Below are 13137 nucleotides of genomic sequence, written 5' to 3' on the forward strand. Positions count from 1 at the left end.
ACATGTACGCACAGCACAGCATCGTGCTGGGGCGGCTGATAAGGTCGTGTCGGCCTCGACGGCCTCGACGGCCTTGAAGGCCTTGGCAGCCTTGACAGCCTTCCGAATAGGGGCACAAGGGCGTCAGATGAGATTGCCGTGCCTCTCCTAGACCGGCTTGCTGAATTGGGAAATGGCCATGATCTGTGTTTTTTACACGCATTGCAGTGATGGACGGCAAGGTTTACATTACGAGCAAAAGCCCAAATAAACCAAAGGCTTCAAGACACCCGTCGACGGAGATTTATCCGGCTAGAGTCAGTGTCTCGTTGAAGCTGTTGACTGCTTGCTTTGGCCATGCAGACGTCCGTGTCGCAAAGGGAAGGGGTCTTTGAGAGTCTTGACTTCCTACGCGCGCCATCCTGACTCTGGGGATGGTGTTTGGCTCAACGTCAACGGCACGGTGAGGCCGCACAGAATACCTATACCTGTCAGCGAGAGGTCTGTAACAGGTAGGTATAGGTATGTATGTCTGCTGTGTCATGTCATGTCGGAGCTGACGAGGAAGGTGGCGTGACTGTCACCAGGAACCACAACCAGCTTCTATTCTCCGGCCCTGAATACCTTTTGAGGCGGCCCAGGCAACTATTCCCATTGAAGACAAGTCGTGGAGCAGCAAAGCGGATGATTTCCAGTGTCAATCGCAGACCATTTCGGAAAGAATCGCTGGCAAATGGCAAACGGCAAATGGCAAATGGCAAATGGCGAATCGCATGGCACACCAGTTGACGCCCAAATGCCAGAGGCGGCGGGGGCCGGACAAGTCTGGACTCTGGAGTGTGGAGTGTGGAGTGTGGAGTTGTGTCCGGACTCGAATCGGCCAGGTTCCCTGCAGGGAATGTGACGTGACGTCTTGCACAATGCAGGCCATTCATTGTTGGCGGGTGAACCTTTGTCAGCGCACCCCACTGCCTCGACTTGCCACGACGATATGATGAAACTTGGCAGGCGGGCAAGCGGCTCGGGGTCTCGACTCTCGACGCTCGACGCTCGACTCTCGACCCTCGGACGATTCCAGTTCGCTTACTCTGCACGCTAGTACGGACTCCAGGGTACCGACGCGAGCACCAAGGCAAGTATCGTATCCCACTCTGACCTGCTACAGCCTTAGCAGGCCTTGGTAGTCTTATCATGATAGCAGGAAGTAACGGGGTCCTTGCCTGGGTGCCTACAGGTACATATGTACTTCCGAAATATTGATACTGCTGGGTAAAAGCCAAACAGAGTTGTCGATTGGGTCTGGTCACCGGTGCCTCAAGGGCCAACACACGTCTGCACGTCGGGAAGAACACTTGTATTGAACACTAGTGTTGCAGAACTGTATCCCGAAACTTGTCGCGAAGCTGATGCTGGACGGACCGTCTGCTCTGAAGACGAAGCAAACAGTTGGAAGGAACCAGGCACGTTGACGGGGCAGTTGACCCGTGCTTCTGCTGTGCACAGTGCCGAGTTACTGGGCGACACGGCTGAAGCGTGGTATGTATGTACGGTACGGTACGGTACGCACCTACCTTGGGTACCTGGAACCTCCCTCCCAAGGCCTAACGAGCTGCCGTCCAACTTTCAATGACAAGAACCAAACAAACCCAAGACGGTCTGCTGGGTAACAAAACTACCTTAGGTAGGTACCTACCTATGTAGGTAGGCACGTGTTTGGCTACGTTTCTTGCTCCCCAGCAACTTGATTGGATCGCTTGTAATCCGTAGCCTGGAAGGAAATTCACACACGCCTGCCTGCCTCTTTTCAAATGCCAATGCCCTAGAGAAGGCTATGACATGACATGACCTGCAAAGCGCAGCGACGGGTAAAGTTGTCGCAGGGTTGTCTGGTTGTCTGGTTGTCTGGTTGTCTGGTTGTCTGGTTGTCTGGTTGGTTGCATGACGTCACGTGGGAGGATGCGTCGAGAAGTTGCAAGGGGGGTCTGTGCAGCCGCTGGCCCCAGCGCCACCAACCTAGAAAAAAAACTTGATGCTCATCCTCACGGCTCTACTGAGCAGTACTCCGTACTCCGTACTCCGTCCATGATTCCGCTTTTTTTTGCCCTGGTACCTGGGCTTATCACTGTTTCGAGTCCCCCGGATAGCCGCCAGTCCAGTGGGCCACACGTGCTGCCCCGTGGGTGGCGGGGAGAAAGCCGCAGGCGATTGATTAGTCCCATGCCGCAGCCGCAACTGAGCCTCGCCTTGCCGATCACGTCGAATCGTCGCGCCGATCAAAACTTCTAGACTCTCGCAGCCGGGCCCGAGTCGGAAGCCCCGGCCGCGCTTTGCTGCTGATCCTGCTTGGTCTGGGCTTGGGTTTGGGCTTGGGTTTTGCATCCCAGCAGAGGAAGGGAGGTCTCCCAGCAATGTGTAGAACCTGTAGAACCCGCTCGGAAATTGCCGCCCCATCGCCACTCGGACGCATCGAGAACCAACAAGAAAGAGAGAGAGAGAGAGAGAGAGAGCTTTGGCCTTGGGGACCCGACCGCCGGGTGAATTTCCTCTAGCCTGGCGCTCGCTTACCCCGTTGGGAAGCAGGCCTCGGTTGTTCTGGACTCTGGAATAAGAACCGCATGCCTTGTCGTGACGGTGTGCTCGTTGATGTGCTCGTTGATGCTGCCCGCCGAGTCCAGTCTTGGTGTGTGTGCAAGCAGGGATCAGATCAGAACCCCAGCTAGAGTGAGTATATCCCCAGACTCGCCATGGCATACTCCGTACGTCGCTTCGGGGCGCAGCCACGAGAGGATCTGGACTTGGCTGCCCCCCCGCACTTTATGCATATCTGCAAGTTATCCAGGTGCTGCCTGCCGCAGAGACGCTTGACCGATGGTGATCAACTCTGGAAGCCGCGCGTGCCGCGCTGAGGGACGACGCTGCCGACCGGACATCTTTTTCCTGCGATTGAACCCGACAGCTCCCACGATCCCGGCTTCCCATGTGCAGTCGTTCAATCAAGCGAAGGGGGTGATTTTCCGACCGGAGCTTCACAATAGCCCCGGCAGCCGGAAGCCAGCGTGCGACAACGGCCGACGTCTCTCACCTCCTTCCCCCCCCCCCGCAAACAAGCACGAGAAGAAAGCAAAGAACATGGCCTGTCGGCCGGCAACCAACATGAAGCAATCCAGCATCATGCCCCAGGCCCGGCCCCAAGCAGGCATTGATGAGGCTCGGCTGCAAGCCAGAGACAAGCTGCCCAAAGCGCCACCAGCTTACGCCGCACCGGCTGGCTCACCACTCACCGTCGACAAAGCCGCGTATACCGCCTTCCAGCAAGCTCCCAGGGTCCTCATCGAAGAGTTTACCATCCCCGCCCGCTCAGGCAGAGCGTGGGAAGCTCCCGCCGGGTCAATCATACGAATCAGCACGCCCGAGGGGCCCCAAGTCGGTACGTAGGGATGCGCAGAAACCGCATCATCACCAAGCAAAAAGAAAAAAAAATGGGGGAGGGGGAGGGGGGCCGTTCAAAATGAATAGATAAAGAAAAGCAGATAATACCCCCCCCCCCCCCCCCCCCCCCATCCGTTACGTTGAAAAGGAAACGCACAGCGCTGACGAGATCCTAACCCGCTCTCGCCCCAAGGCGATCTCAACATCTGGAACCGGCACAACCCCCGCGAGCGCTTCTGGGCCGGCCGCACCAAGCAGCTTCACGCCTCGCACGTCAGCACGCACCACCGCCTGTGGTCGTGCCTGCCGTACATGAGGCCGCTGGCCACCATGGTGCACGACAGCCTGGCCTGGTACGGCGTCGACCGCCACGGCGGCCGCGTCCACGACCTGCTCGGCACGCGGTGTGACCCGTACGTCGGCGCCCTCCTCACGGGCGACCAGTACGACTACCACTGCCACTCGAACCTGACGCGCGCGGTGCAGCGCTTCGGGCTCGTCGAGTCGGACGTCCACGACGTGCTGAACCTCTTCCAGGTGACGGGGCTGGATGAGCGAGGGCGGTACTTTATGAATCCGTGCCCGGCGCAGGCGGGCGACTGCGTGGAGTTTTTGGCGGAGCAGGACCTGTTGATGGCTTTGAGTGAGTTTGACCCACGCTTGTCCCTTTGATGTTGCTGTTGACTCTTTTTTTTTTTTTTTTCCCTCTCTTCTTTTTTCTCTTTTTTTTTTTCTCTTTCTTTTGTATTATTTTATTATTTTATTATTTGTTTATTTGTTTTCACCTTTATTTCCTTGTTCTCTTTCGCATCCATCTTCCATCCTCTTATCCCCTCGATATCCATCCCAACGTAAACCCATCACCCCCCGCCACGCACAAACGTCTGACCGGAAAAAGGCACCTGTCCCGGCGGCGACCTCTCGGCATGGGGTTTCGGAAGCGACAACGTGAAGGAAATGGTCAAGTGCTGCCGTCCGCTACACGTCCAGGTCTGCCGGCTCGAGGATGGGCACCTCTTGGCCAAGCATGGGTGGAAACCGGCGCAGGTGGCCAGCTACAGGGGCATGCATGGCGTGGTATCACCCGAGGGGGAGAAGAGATGAGGCAAAAAAAAAAAAAAAAAAGACCAATGATCACGGCATGTAGATATGAAAGCGTCCAAAGAATGCGAAAAAAGGGTGCTTTCGGGATAGGGTGAGGAGGGGACACCGTGTGCTGCATACACATGGTTGCACGCCTCTGCGTCACATTGTTGGATTGAAAGGCTCTTGGCTGCATCAAGAGGGTGCGAGTCCGCTCGGTGGCCCCTCGATTCGTGACATGCACAGTGACATGACATGACATGACATGACATGACAGCGTGAACAAGACGCCAGAAGCACGGCATGCATAAATGGTACATTGCGGTCCCTACAAATGCCATCCCACGCATCTACACCTGGACCGGGCCGAGGGGATCCCACCATCCAGGCAAGCATAGCCATAAGCGCAACCCGGCTTTCTCTTTGTCTACTTCCACAGCTTGCCCAGCGAAACCTCCTTGTCATCATGCTTGTTCAGAACCTTGGCGGTGGCGAGCTCGAAATCCTCCTGCGTGACGTGGACTCGCCTCTCGCGCAGAGCGTACATGCCCGCCTCGGTGCAGACGCCCTTCAGCTCGGCGCCAGAGCACCCGTTCATCTTCTCGGCAATCTTGGTCAGGTTGATGCCTCGGGTGAGGTTCATTTTGCGGCTGTGGATCCTCAAGATATCCGCTCTGGCCTCGATGCTCGGCGGGGGGAACTCAATCTTCCTGTCGATGCGACCGGGTCGCAGGAGGGCGGGGTCCAGAATGTCCAGCCGGTTGGTCGCCATGATGATCTTGATGTTCTTGGTGGGCTCGAAGCCGTCCAGCTGGTTGAGGAGCTCCAGCATGGTGCGCTGGACTTCCGAGTCGCCCCCTGAGGAGCCCTCCACGCGAGAGGAGCCGATGGAGTCGATCTCGTCCATGAAGATGATGGACGGCGCGTGCTCACGGGCCATGATGAAGAGCTCGCGAACCATGCGGGAGCCTTCTCCTATGTACTTTTGCACCAGTTCCGACCCGGATACGCGGATGAACTTGCAGGCGGTGTGGTGGGCGACGGCTCGGGCGAGAAGGGTTTTGCCCGTGCCGGGGGGGCCGTACAGAAGGACGCCCTTGGGTTGGGCGATGCCGAGGGACTCGAACAGCTCGGGGTGCTTGAGACCGAGCTCGATGACTTCTTTGATTTCCTTGATCTGCTGGTCCAGCCCCCCGATCATGTCGTACGTGCTGTCGGGCACCTTTTCGACCATCATGAGGGAGACGAGGGGGTCGACCGAGGATGGCAGCAGCTTTTCCAGCTTGTAGCTGTCTGAGAGGAGGGTGACGCGCTTCCCGGCCGTCAATTTGCTGACGTCGACATTGTCAGAGACGTCGACAACTGCGGGGGAAGAGCACAACAGTCAGCGTCAGCTACATCGTGTTTTCCGGGCCAACACCGAGGCAGGATGGGGCGGAGGGGGGCGGAGGGGTTTGCCAGCCAGAGTTTGCGGGTTTCCATACCGTATTTGCCTTCGGGATGCACCTTGACGAGGACCTTCTTAGTGCCCATGACCTTGACGACCTCGCCGACATAGGAGCCTGGTTGCTGCAGCAGGCCCAGCTCTTCTCTGAGTAATCGCACGCGCGAGTTGTAGTCGTTGCGCTGTGCTTCGAGACGTCGGAGAGCGGCCTGTCCCTTGAGGATCTCCAGCTTCATGGCCTCGATTTTGTTGTGGTAGTACTCGTCGAGCGCCATGGCAGCGGGCGGTGCTGCAAGCGAAACTTGTGTGTGATGCTGTGACGCGAAAGGGGATGAGAGGGGGTTGTTCTCCGCAGGAAACGCAAAAGGTGTGTCTGCGCCGGGGCGCAGGTATTGGCTATGGGGGCGGGATCTGGTCGGGCCGGGCGGGCAGTCTTGGGTCTTGGGTCTTGGATCCTCGGTTGGCGATGTGCTGATTGATGCCTGGAGCAGCTTGGGGTGAATGGGTGCTGATGGTGCGAATTGAAGCTTGACAAGGCTGCATGCATGCAGCGTGGTCTTGCAAGCAGCACGGGAAGTCGGCCGCTGAGCTCGGACAAAGGTGTACCCGGTCCGGAAGCCCGTTCTGCCCTGGGACGCAGAACAGGTACCCAGCACGGAGTACGCAGTACGGCAGCCTAAGGAAGGTACGGCAGCGCTGCGGAGTACTCCGTACTTGCATACAAGCTAGGCGTTGCGGCCCGCACGGGTGCCTAATACAAAGGCGTCAACCGATCCATGTCAGCTTGTCTGTCTCTGCCATTGTCGATTTGACGGACTTTTTGGTGGAACTGATGGTGTCGCAGCATAATATAAAACCTAATAAAGCCGCGCTTTGTGTGGTGTGTACATTTTAGTGCAACAGCTGGAGCGGCTGGCGTGAACATCAGTTTCTTTCTTGCAGCGGCCGGTAAAGATGCAGAAACGTCGACGGCTTTTCGCGGTTCCTCAGCCGTCGCTCACCACGTCCCAGTTTCTGCAGCCGTCTGTCTACCAGACTCGCTACTCCGGGACCCAATGCCCTACGTGATGAAAGGATCACTGGACAGGGAGGAGAGGGGGGGAAGGTGGTGGATGACGAGGACCAACCAGACCCAACCCGTCATACTCCGTAGAATGCGGCATTGCCGTTGCGGGTGCCAACTGACATGGCGCAGGGTGCAGGCTGCAAGCTGGAAGCTACGAGTCGACAATTGGCCGTGGGAGATGATCTCGCAGGACACAGCCAAGAACAAGTCTGGGCTGGAACCAGCCAGTCAAGTCATGGGTGCTGATCAAAATGGCAGCCCATGTGGCACGTTATGTGTGTTCGTTCGCCTGGCCACTCCCGCGCCGCGCTAGAGCCTAGGGGTAGCCTCAGGTACTCGTCAGTACAGCGGTGCTCCTGCTCCTGCTCCTGCTCCTGCTGCTGCTGCTGCCCTCCCTTGTTTTGAATTTGAACTCGACAGCAATTGACTCGATACGCGCAAAGTACACGTACCTCCTGGTACTCCGTACATCACATCACAGTCTGGTGGGTTCAGTTCAGTCCTGGTGGCCAGGCCTGGATTCTCGAGCACGCCAGGCCAGGCCAGGCCAGGCCTCCTTTTGCTTCGCCCTTGCCTTGCGCTTCCCCACTCAAGCTGCATCGTCGATCCCCCCATCTCCATCAACCCCCAACCCATCCATGACCCCCATCATCCCTCCTCCGCCGATCAAGTGCCGTGCTTGGCTTGCTTTACAACCTTTTCATGTACGGAGCACTCCCCATCCATTTGCCCCTTTCCATTTCGCAGCAGGACGTGCTGCTTTATCCTCTCCTCACGCCATCGCACTCGAGGCGGCCACGCGTTCCTGCTACCCCCGCCCGGGACAGTCAATCAATATGCACGGTGCCGACTCCCGTCGACGCAGATAAGCAACTTGTAGCATAGCAGCAGGTTTCCGAGCCCATCCGTCAGCCTACCCGTCTTTCACCTGGTCGGCTTCAAAGACGCGCGAGCGCCTCAAACCTTTGGTCTCAGCAAAGCTCGCTCCTGCCTCCGCTCCTTTACGCACATGCTCGGCGGCCGCTGTGCCGTTGCCCATGAACCATGGATTCTTCTACTACTCCAGATGGCGCGCCAATAGGTCGTCGCTCCACAGCCATCACGTCGCCGACAGACGCGAGCCACAATTCACGCGATGCTTCTACTAGTCGTCCCGGCGATGGCTTGGGGGAGAGCTATCAATCCACCGATACAGTACGCCACCGGCCAGAAGGCGCTGGATACGGTACGCGCGTTGTGACGGTTTTTTTTTTCTTTTTTTTTCCCCCGCCCCGTGTGCACCGACGAGCTGGTGCTATAGTCGTACTTGATTTGCACTCCGATAGTCATCGTTGCAGGCCTGTCTAACCTCGTGGGTGGCAATACGCAGGAACCATTAGCAACTCGGCTACTGCGAGTAGCAGCCACGCGCAAGCCGAATCATCGCAAGACCGACCCCCTCCCAAAGGCACGCCGCTGCCGGCTCGCGCAGGTTTGAAGCCCCCCCACAGAGTCAAGTCGATCCCTCGGTTGCGGAAGCCGCCGTTGTCGCGAAGGACCTCGTCCAACACGCCGCACCGAGGAGGCGTCTTCTCCGCAGACGACGATACCCACGAGGTCGAGGCTGACGCCGCTGAGCGCCAAGGCATTTCCTCCCGTCGAAGGTCTCAGCAGCCCATCTCCCTTTCGCGAATACAGTCGTGTCGCGGCGATGAGGAGGACAAGACAGACTCCCAAGGAGGTATCCCCACCACCACCACCGAGGAAGATGAGGAACAAGTCGTTAGCGACGACTTGTCGTTGCAGGAGAATGATGACGGCGACTCGGAAGGCGAGATGAGCGAGGCCGAGAGCTTCACCCTCAAGGACAGGCAGCAGGCAATCAACCAGACGCACCCGTTTGGCATCAGAGTCTGGAAGCCTGCGTTGTACAAGAAGGACCGGTCCATTCAAAAGTTTGCCCAGGCAGACATCCACTCCTCACCAGGTGGCCGCGTGAGCAAGTGGCTCGTTGTGTTCAACCTCTTGTGGACCTTGATCTTTGGTTGGTGGATGGCCTGCTTGGCGGCGCTTGGTGCGGTCGTCTGCCTGCTGTTCGCGGCCGCTCCGAGCGGCAGGGAGTACGGCCGAGTCCTCTGGGGCCTGTCCGGCTATCTGTTCTATCCCTTTGGCAAGTTTGTGCGGCTGGAGAAGGATGAGGCGTACCTGCATGAGGATCAGGACGAAGGGCGCAGCATGGCCGAGTATGAGCAGTGGCAGAATGGCGACTTGGAGTACGGGCGACTCTTCTTTGGCCCGGACCGCAACCGATCCATTGTCGGACGGTCTCGGCGCAGCATCGACTCGGAGCGCAGCGAGGCGGAGAGCCTCCTGGGTAGGGGACGCCGGGGTGGAAATCGCGACATGCATCACACCCGACATCCCCGACTGAAGAGGCGCATGTTTGGCCGAGGCGAGTGGAACATTGGGCGCGTCATCTTCTTCGTCTTCTTCTATTGCCTGATTTCTCCCTCCCTCATCGCCACGTCGGCCATCTGCTGGCTCCTGGTCTTTTGGATTCCCATGGGCAAGGTTACCATTCTCCTGTTTGACCATTTGCGCCGCCACCCCCTTGCGCTCTCGTTCGAGTCTCACCTGGACTACATACGCAGCGACGAGACGGTCGATTCGTCCATCCTAGTCTGCACCTATCGAGCCGTGGGGTCCAAGTACTGGAAATACACTGTCGACGGCACCAACATCTTCCTCATCAACCTCACGGCCGTCGTGTGCTTCGTCATCTTTGACTGGGCCGTGTTGGAGCGCACGTTGCACTGGCAAGGTTTCATGACCTCACCCGCCTTCCTCTTCACTGCCGGCCTCTTGTCCATCATTCCGCTGGCCTACTTTATCGGCCAGGCAGTGGCGTCCATATCGGCCCAGTCGTCCATGGGTCTGGGAGCTGCCGTCAACGCTTTTTTCGCCACCGTCGTCGAGGTGTATCTCTACTGCGTCGCTCTGAGCCAAGGAAAGGGGCAGCTTGTCGAGGGCAGCATCGTCGGGAGCATTTTCGCCGGCATCCTGTTTCTGCCGGGCATTTCCATGTGCTTTGGCGCCCTGAAGCGCAAGACCCAGAGGTTCAACGCCAGGTCTGCGGGCGTGACCTCCACCATGCTGCTCTTTGCCGTCGTCGGTGCTTTTGGCCCGACCTTGTTTTACCAAATCTACGGCACCCACGAGCTGAGCTGTACGGGCTGCGAAGACTCGGGCCCTGGTGGAGCTGGAGCTGGAGCTGGAGCTGGCAGCAGCCTCGGCGGTGACTACCGCGACTGCCGCCGGTGCTACTTTTCTCAAGCTCCGGCGCTCGACGATCGCTTCTACCTGGAAGCCGTGCGACCTTACTGCTATCTGGCGGCCGCAATGCTCTTCTTCTCGTACCTCATCGGCCTCTGGTTCACCCTGCGAACGCACGCCGCCGTCATTTGGAATGCAGAAGTCGAGGAGAAGCGGCAAGAAGAGCAGCTCCACTCGTCCGTCGTCAGAAGCTCGCAACCCTCGGCCGCCGAGACCACGGCAACCGACATTCGCGAGTCTCACCTCTACAAGCGCATCCTGGGGCAGTCTCTCAAGCAAGTCGGACTGCAGCCACGCTCCGAGGAAGTCAGTCGGCAGACTTCTGTGGTCAACCAAGACGCGAGCACCAACGGCATGCCTGCGACGCCCCACGTGGTCCCCCCCAAAGGTGGCGGAGACTGCCTCCGGTCGACCATCAATGTTCCAGGCCTCAGCCAGGCGGACAACACCCTGCTCGCGCGCGAAGTCGCCCAGATTGCTGCCGCCACGGCCGCCACGGCCGCCACACTGGCGACTCGAGAACGAGACCGAGAACGAGACCGGCTACGGAAGCTATCCGCCACCCCCGGGCACCACGGAAGCATCCGCCACCACGCTCCTCACGCGGACGACGCCGCCACGGCAGGCGGAGAGACGGCAACGGCTCACGCCGGGGGTCACGGTGGACACGACGCGCCAAACTGGGGACGGGCCAAGAGTGCGATTATCCTCTTGGGTGCCACGGTCCTGTATGCCGTCATTGCCGAGATTTTGGTGGACACGGTGGACGTTGTGCTGGAGAGTTTCTCGATTGACCAAAAGTTCCTCGGAATCACCTTGTTTGCTCTAGTCCCCAACACGACGGAGTTTTTGGTAGGGCGCCATTGCTCCCCAGTCTCCTCCTCTCTTGGCGGCACGTTCGCTGACCGTTTTGATTCTGATTTTTGCTAACTCCTCCGACTTCCTCTAGAACGCCATCTCCTTTGCCATGAACGGCAACATTGCTCTCTCCATGGAAATCGGCTCGGCCTACGCGCTGCAGGTCTGCCTGCTGCAGATCCCCGCCCTGGTTCTCTTCTCGGCCCTGTGGCCCAACGTGCCGAGCGGCGGCGACCCGAGCAACTACACCTTTTCGCTGCTGTTCCCGCAGTGGGACATGGTGACTGTGATTTTGTGCGTCTTCTTGCTGAGCTACGTCTACGGCGAAGGCAAGAGCAACTACTTCAAGGGCAGCATTCTCGTCTTGACGTACTTTGTCGTCGTGATAGGCTTCTACTTTAGCGGGTTTACGACTGCCGTCATGGGGCTGCAGCGGTTTGACGTAATGGGGTCTGATGGAGAGTACCAGAGTTTCAAGACGATTGGGCAACTGAGCAGCGGGCGGGCCTACCAAGTGTGACGACAGGGGTCCTCACTCTCTCTCTCGCTCTCTCTCTCTGTGTGTATGTGTGTGTGTGTGTGTGTGTGTGGATTTTTTTCTTTCCTTTTTTCCTTTTTCTTCTCTCTGTTGTTTGTTTTCCCAAGTCTTGGTGGACGAGTACAATTTGCATCAGCATGCTGCAACACGTGAAGCGTATGTTTTTCATCATCAAGTTTTATCAAAAGGCCGCACAGATTGCTCTGCGCACAGATTGTCCCGCTGCTCAAGTGCCCATCTCTGCGTCGGGACATTGAGCCAGTGGTGGGTGGTTCTTCATAGTCGTGGGCGCTGGCGGATGTGTGTAGACGGGGAAGCGAGGCTTTTCAATGCACTTCATGGGGGGTGGAATGACGCTGTGCGTTGGGACACGACGCGCATCACTGGGGTAATCGGATAGCTGCCTTGTCAATCGGTGCGTCTATGCGGGTCAACTGCGTTGTGACGGTTTGCCTGGTGCTGTGCTGTCGACTCGACGCTCGGGAGTCGACTGCTCGGGTTTTGTGACGAGCTCTTCATGTCGGAGACGTGATGACATGGGGCGGGAGGGGTGCTCGATGCAACTCTCGATGTTGTTGCGTCGAAAAATGGGCCTGGAAAGACAGCATGCCAAGCTGGACAAGGAGAACGCATGTTCCGGTCGTTGAAGCGGAACAGGCTGGTACAACTACAAGACATACGGTAATTTGCACAGCAGCGTGCGTCTTTTTCACAGCACGAGCACAGCGGTCCGGTAACGGTTTGAAAATCTCGATTAGTGCCTGCAACATTCATCGCTGACAAGTTCCTCGTCTTTCAACACATAACAGCAGAAAACCTTTAATCCCACCCAGCAACGACGCTTGAAAAACAACTTGAATGGGCCATGCAGACACTTGTATCGACCCCACGACCAATCCATCGTCTCTTCTTCACGCCGAGTCACCCCGACCGCAATGAAAAGATAGCCTGTCAGACGTCCGTCGACACCCACCCCGCCCGTGCGCCCGAGGGCAAGACCACAAACGGGGTCGAGATCATCAATAAGCTTCCCGGCACGTTGCCACGCCGGGAACATCTCTCTATACAGCACGCGGCGCAAGCCGCATGCCGCCGTCCTTGCGGACAGAGCGAGAGGACCAAGCTTTCACTCTAGGGTGTCGAGGATATACCATCATCAACCAGGGTGGATTCTGTGGCTCTTTTGGAGAACCTAGAGGAGGTCGAATACTATAGAAATGATTCTTCTGTAGGAATTTGTCAGCATGTGGCTTCGGGGGGGTGAAGAGGAGGAGGAGGAGGCTGCAGTAGGGGTGCTCGTACTGAAGTATTGTCGACGTGAAGAAGAAAGGGAAAAAAAAGTCAAAGGGAGGGAGGAGGAGCGGTGTTTTATAGAGGCGCGGCGGGCGGGCGGTGAGGCTCTGGGAGGCAGAAAAAATCTGCACGGTG

The 13137-nt window shown here is 57.8% G+C and overlaps 3 protein-coding genes across 3 annotated transcripts; 2 read left to right on the forward strand and 1 right to left on the reverse strand.

Annotated features, from left to right (window-relative positions):
- Positions 1-3132: 3132 nt before the first annotated feature.
- Positions 3133-4512, forward strand: UV8b_06112 (uncharacterized protein; the record flags this gene model as incomplete). The annotated part of the gene is made up of 3 exons (XM_043143609.1): positions 3133-3406; positions 3602-4051; positions 4307-4512. The coding sequence occupies 3 exons, from the start codon at positions 3133-3135 to the stop codon at positions 4510-4512; spliced, it is 930 nt and encodes a 309-aa protein (XP_042999544.1).
- A 406-nt stretch (positions 4513-4918) lies between these two features.
- UV8b_06113 (uncharacterized protein) lies at positions 4919-6210 on the reverse strand (the record flags this gene model as incomplete). The annotated part of the gene is made up of 2 exons (XM_043143610.1): positions 4919-5853; positions 5976-6210. 2 exons carry the CDS (start codon positions 6208-6210, stop codon positions 4919-4921), a joined length of 1170 nt encoding a protein of 389 aa, XP_042999545.1.
- Positions 6211-8045: 1835 nt separating this feature from the next.
- Positions 8046-11691, forward strand: UV8b_06114 (uncharacterized protein; the record flags this gene model as incomplete). Its single annotated transcript, XM_043143611.1, has 3 exons — positions 8046-8226; positions 8371-11165; positions 11263-11691. The coding sequence occupies 3 exons, from the start codon at positions 8046-8048 to the stop codon at positions 11689-11691; spliced, it is 3405 nt and encodes a 1134-aa protein (XP_042999546.1).
- Positions 11692-13137: the final 1446 nt, after the last annotated feature.

The sequence above is a fragment of the Ustilaginoidea virens genome, chromosome 5 (genome assembly GCF_000687475.1).
Source record: "Ustilaginoidea virens chromosome 5, complete sequence".
NCBI lineage: Eukaryota > Fungi > Ascomycota > Sordariomycetes > Hypocreales > Clavicipitaceae > Ustilaginoidea > Ustilaginoidea virens.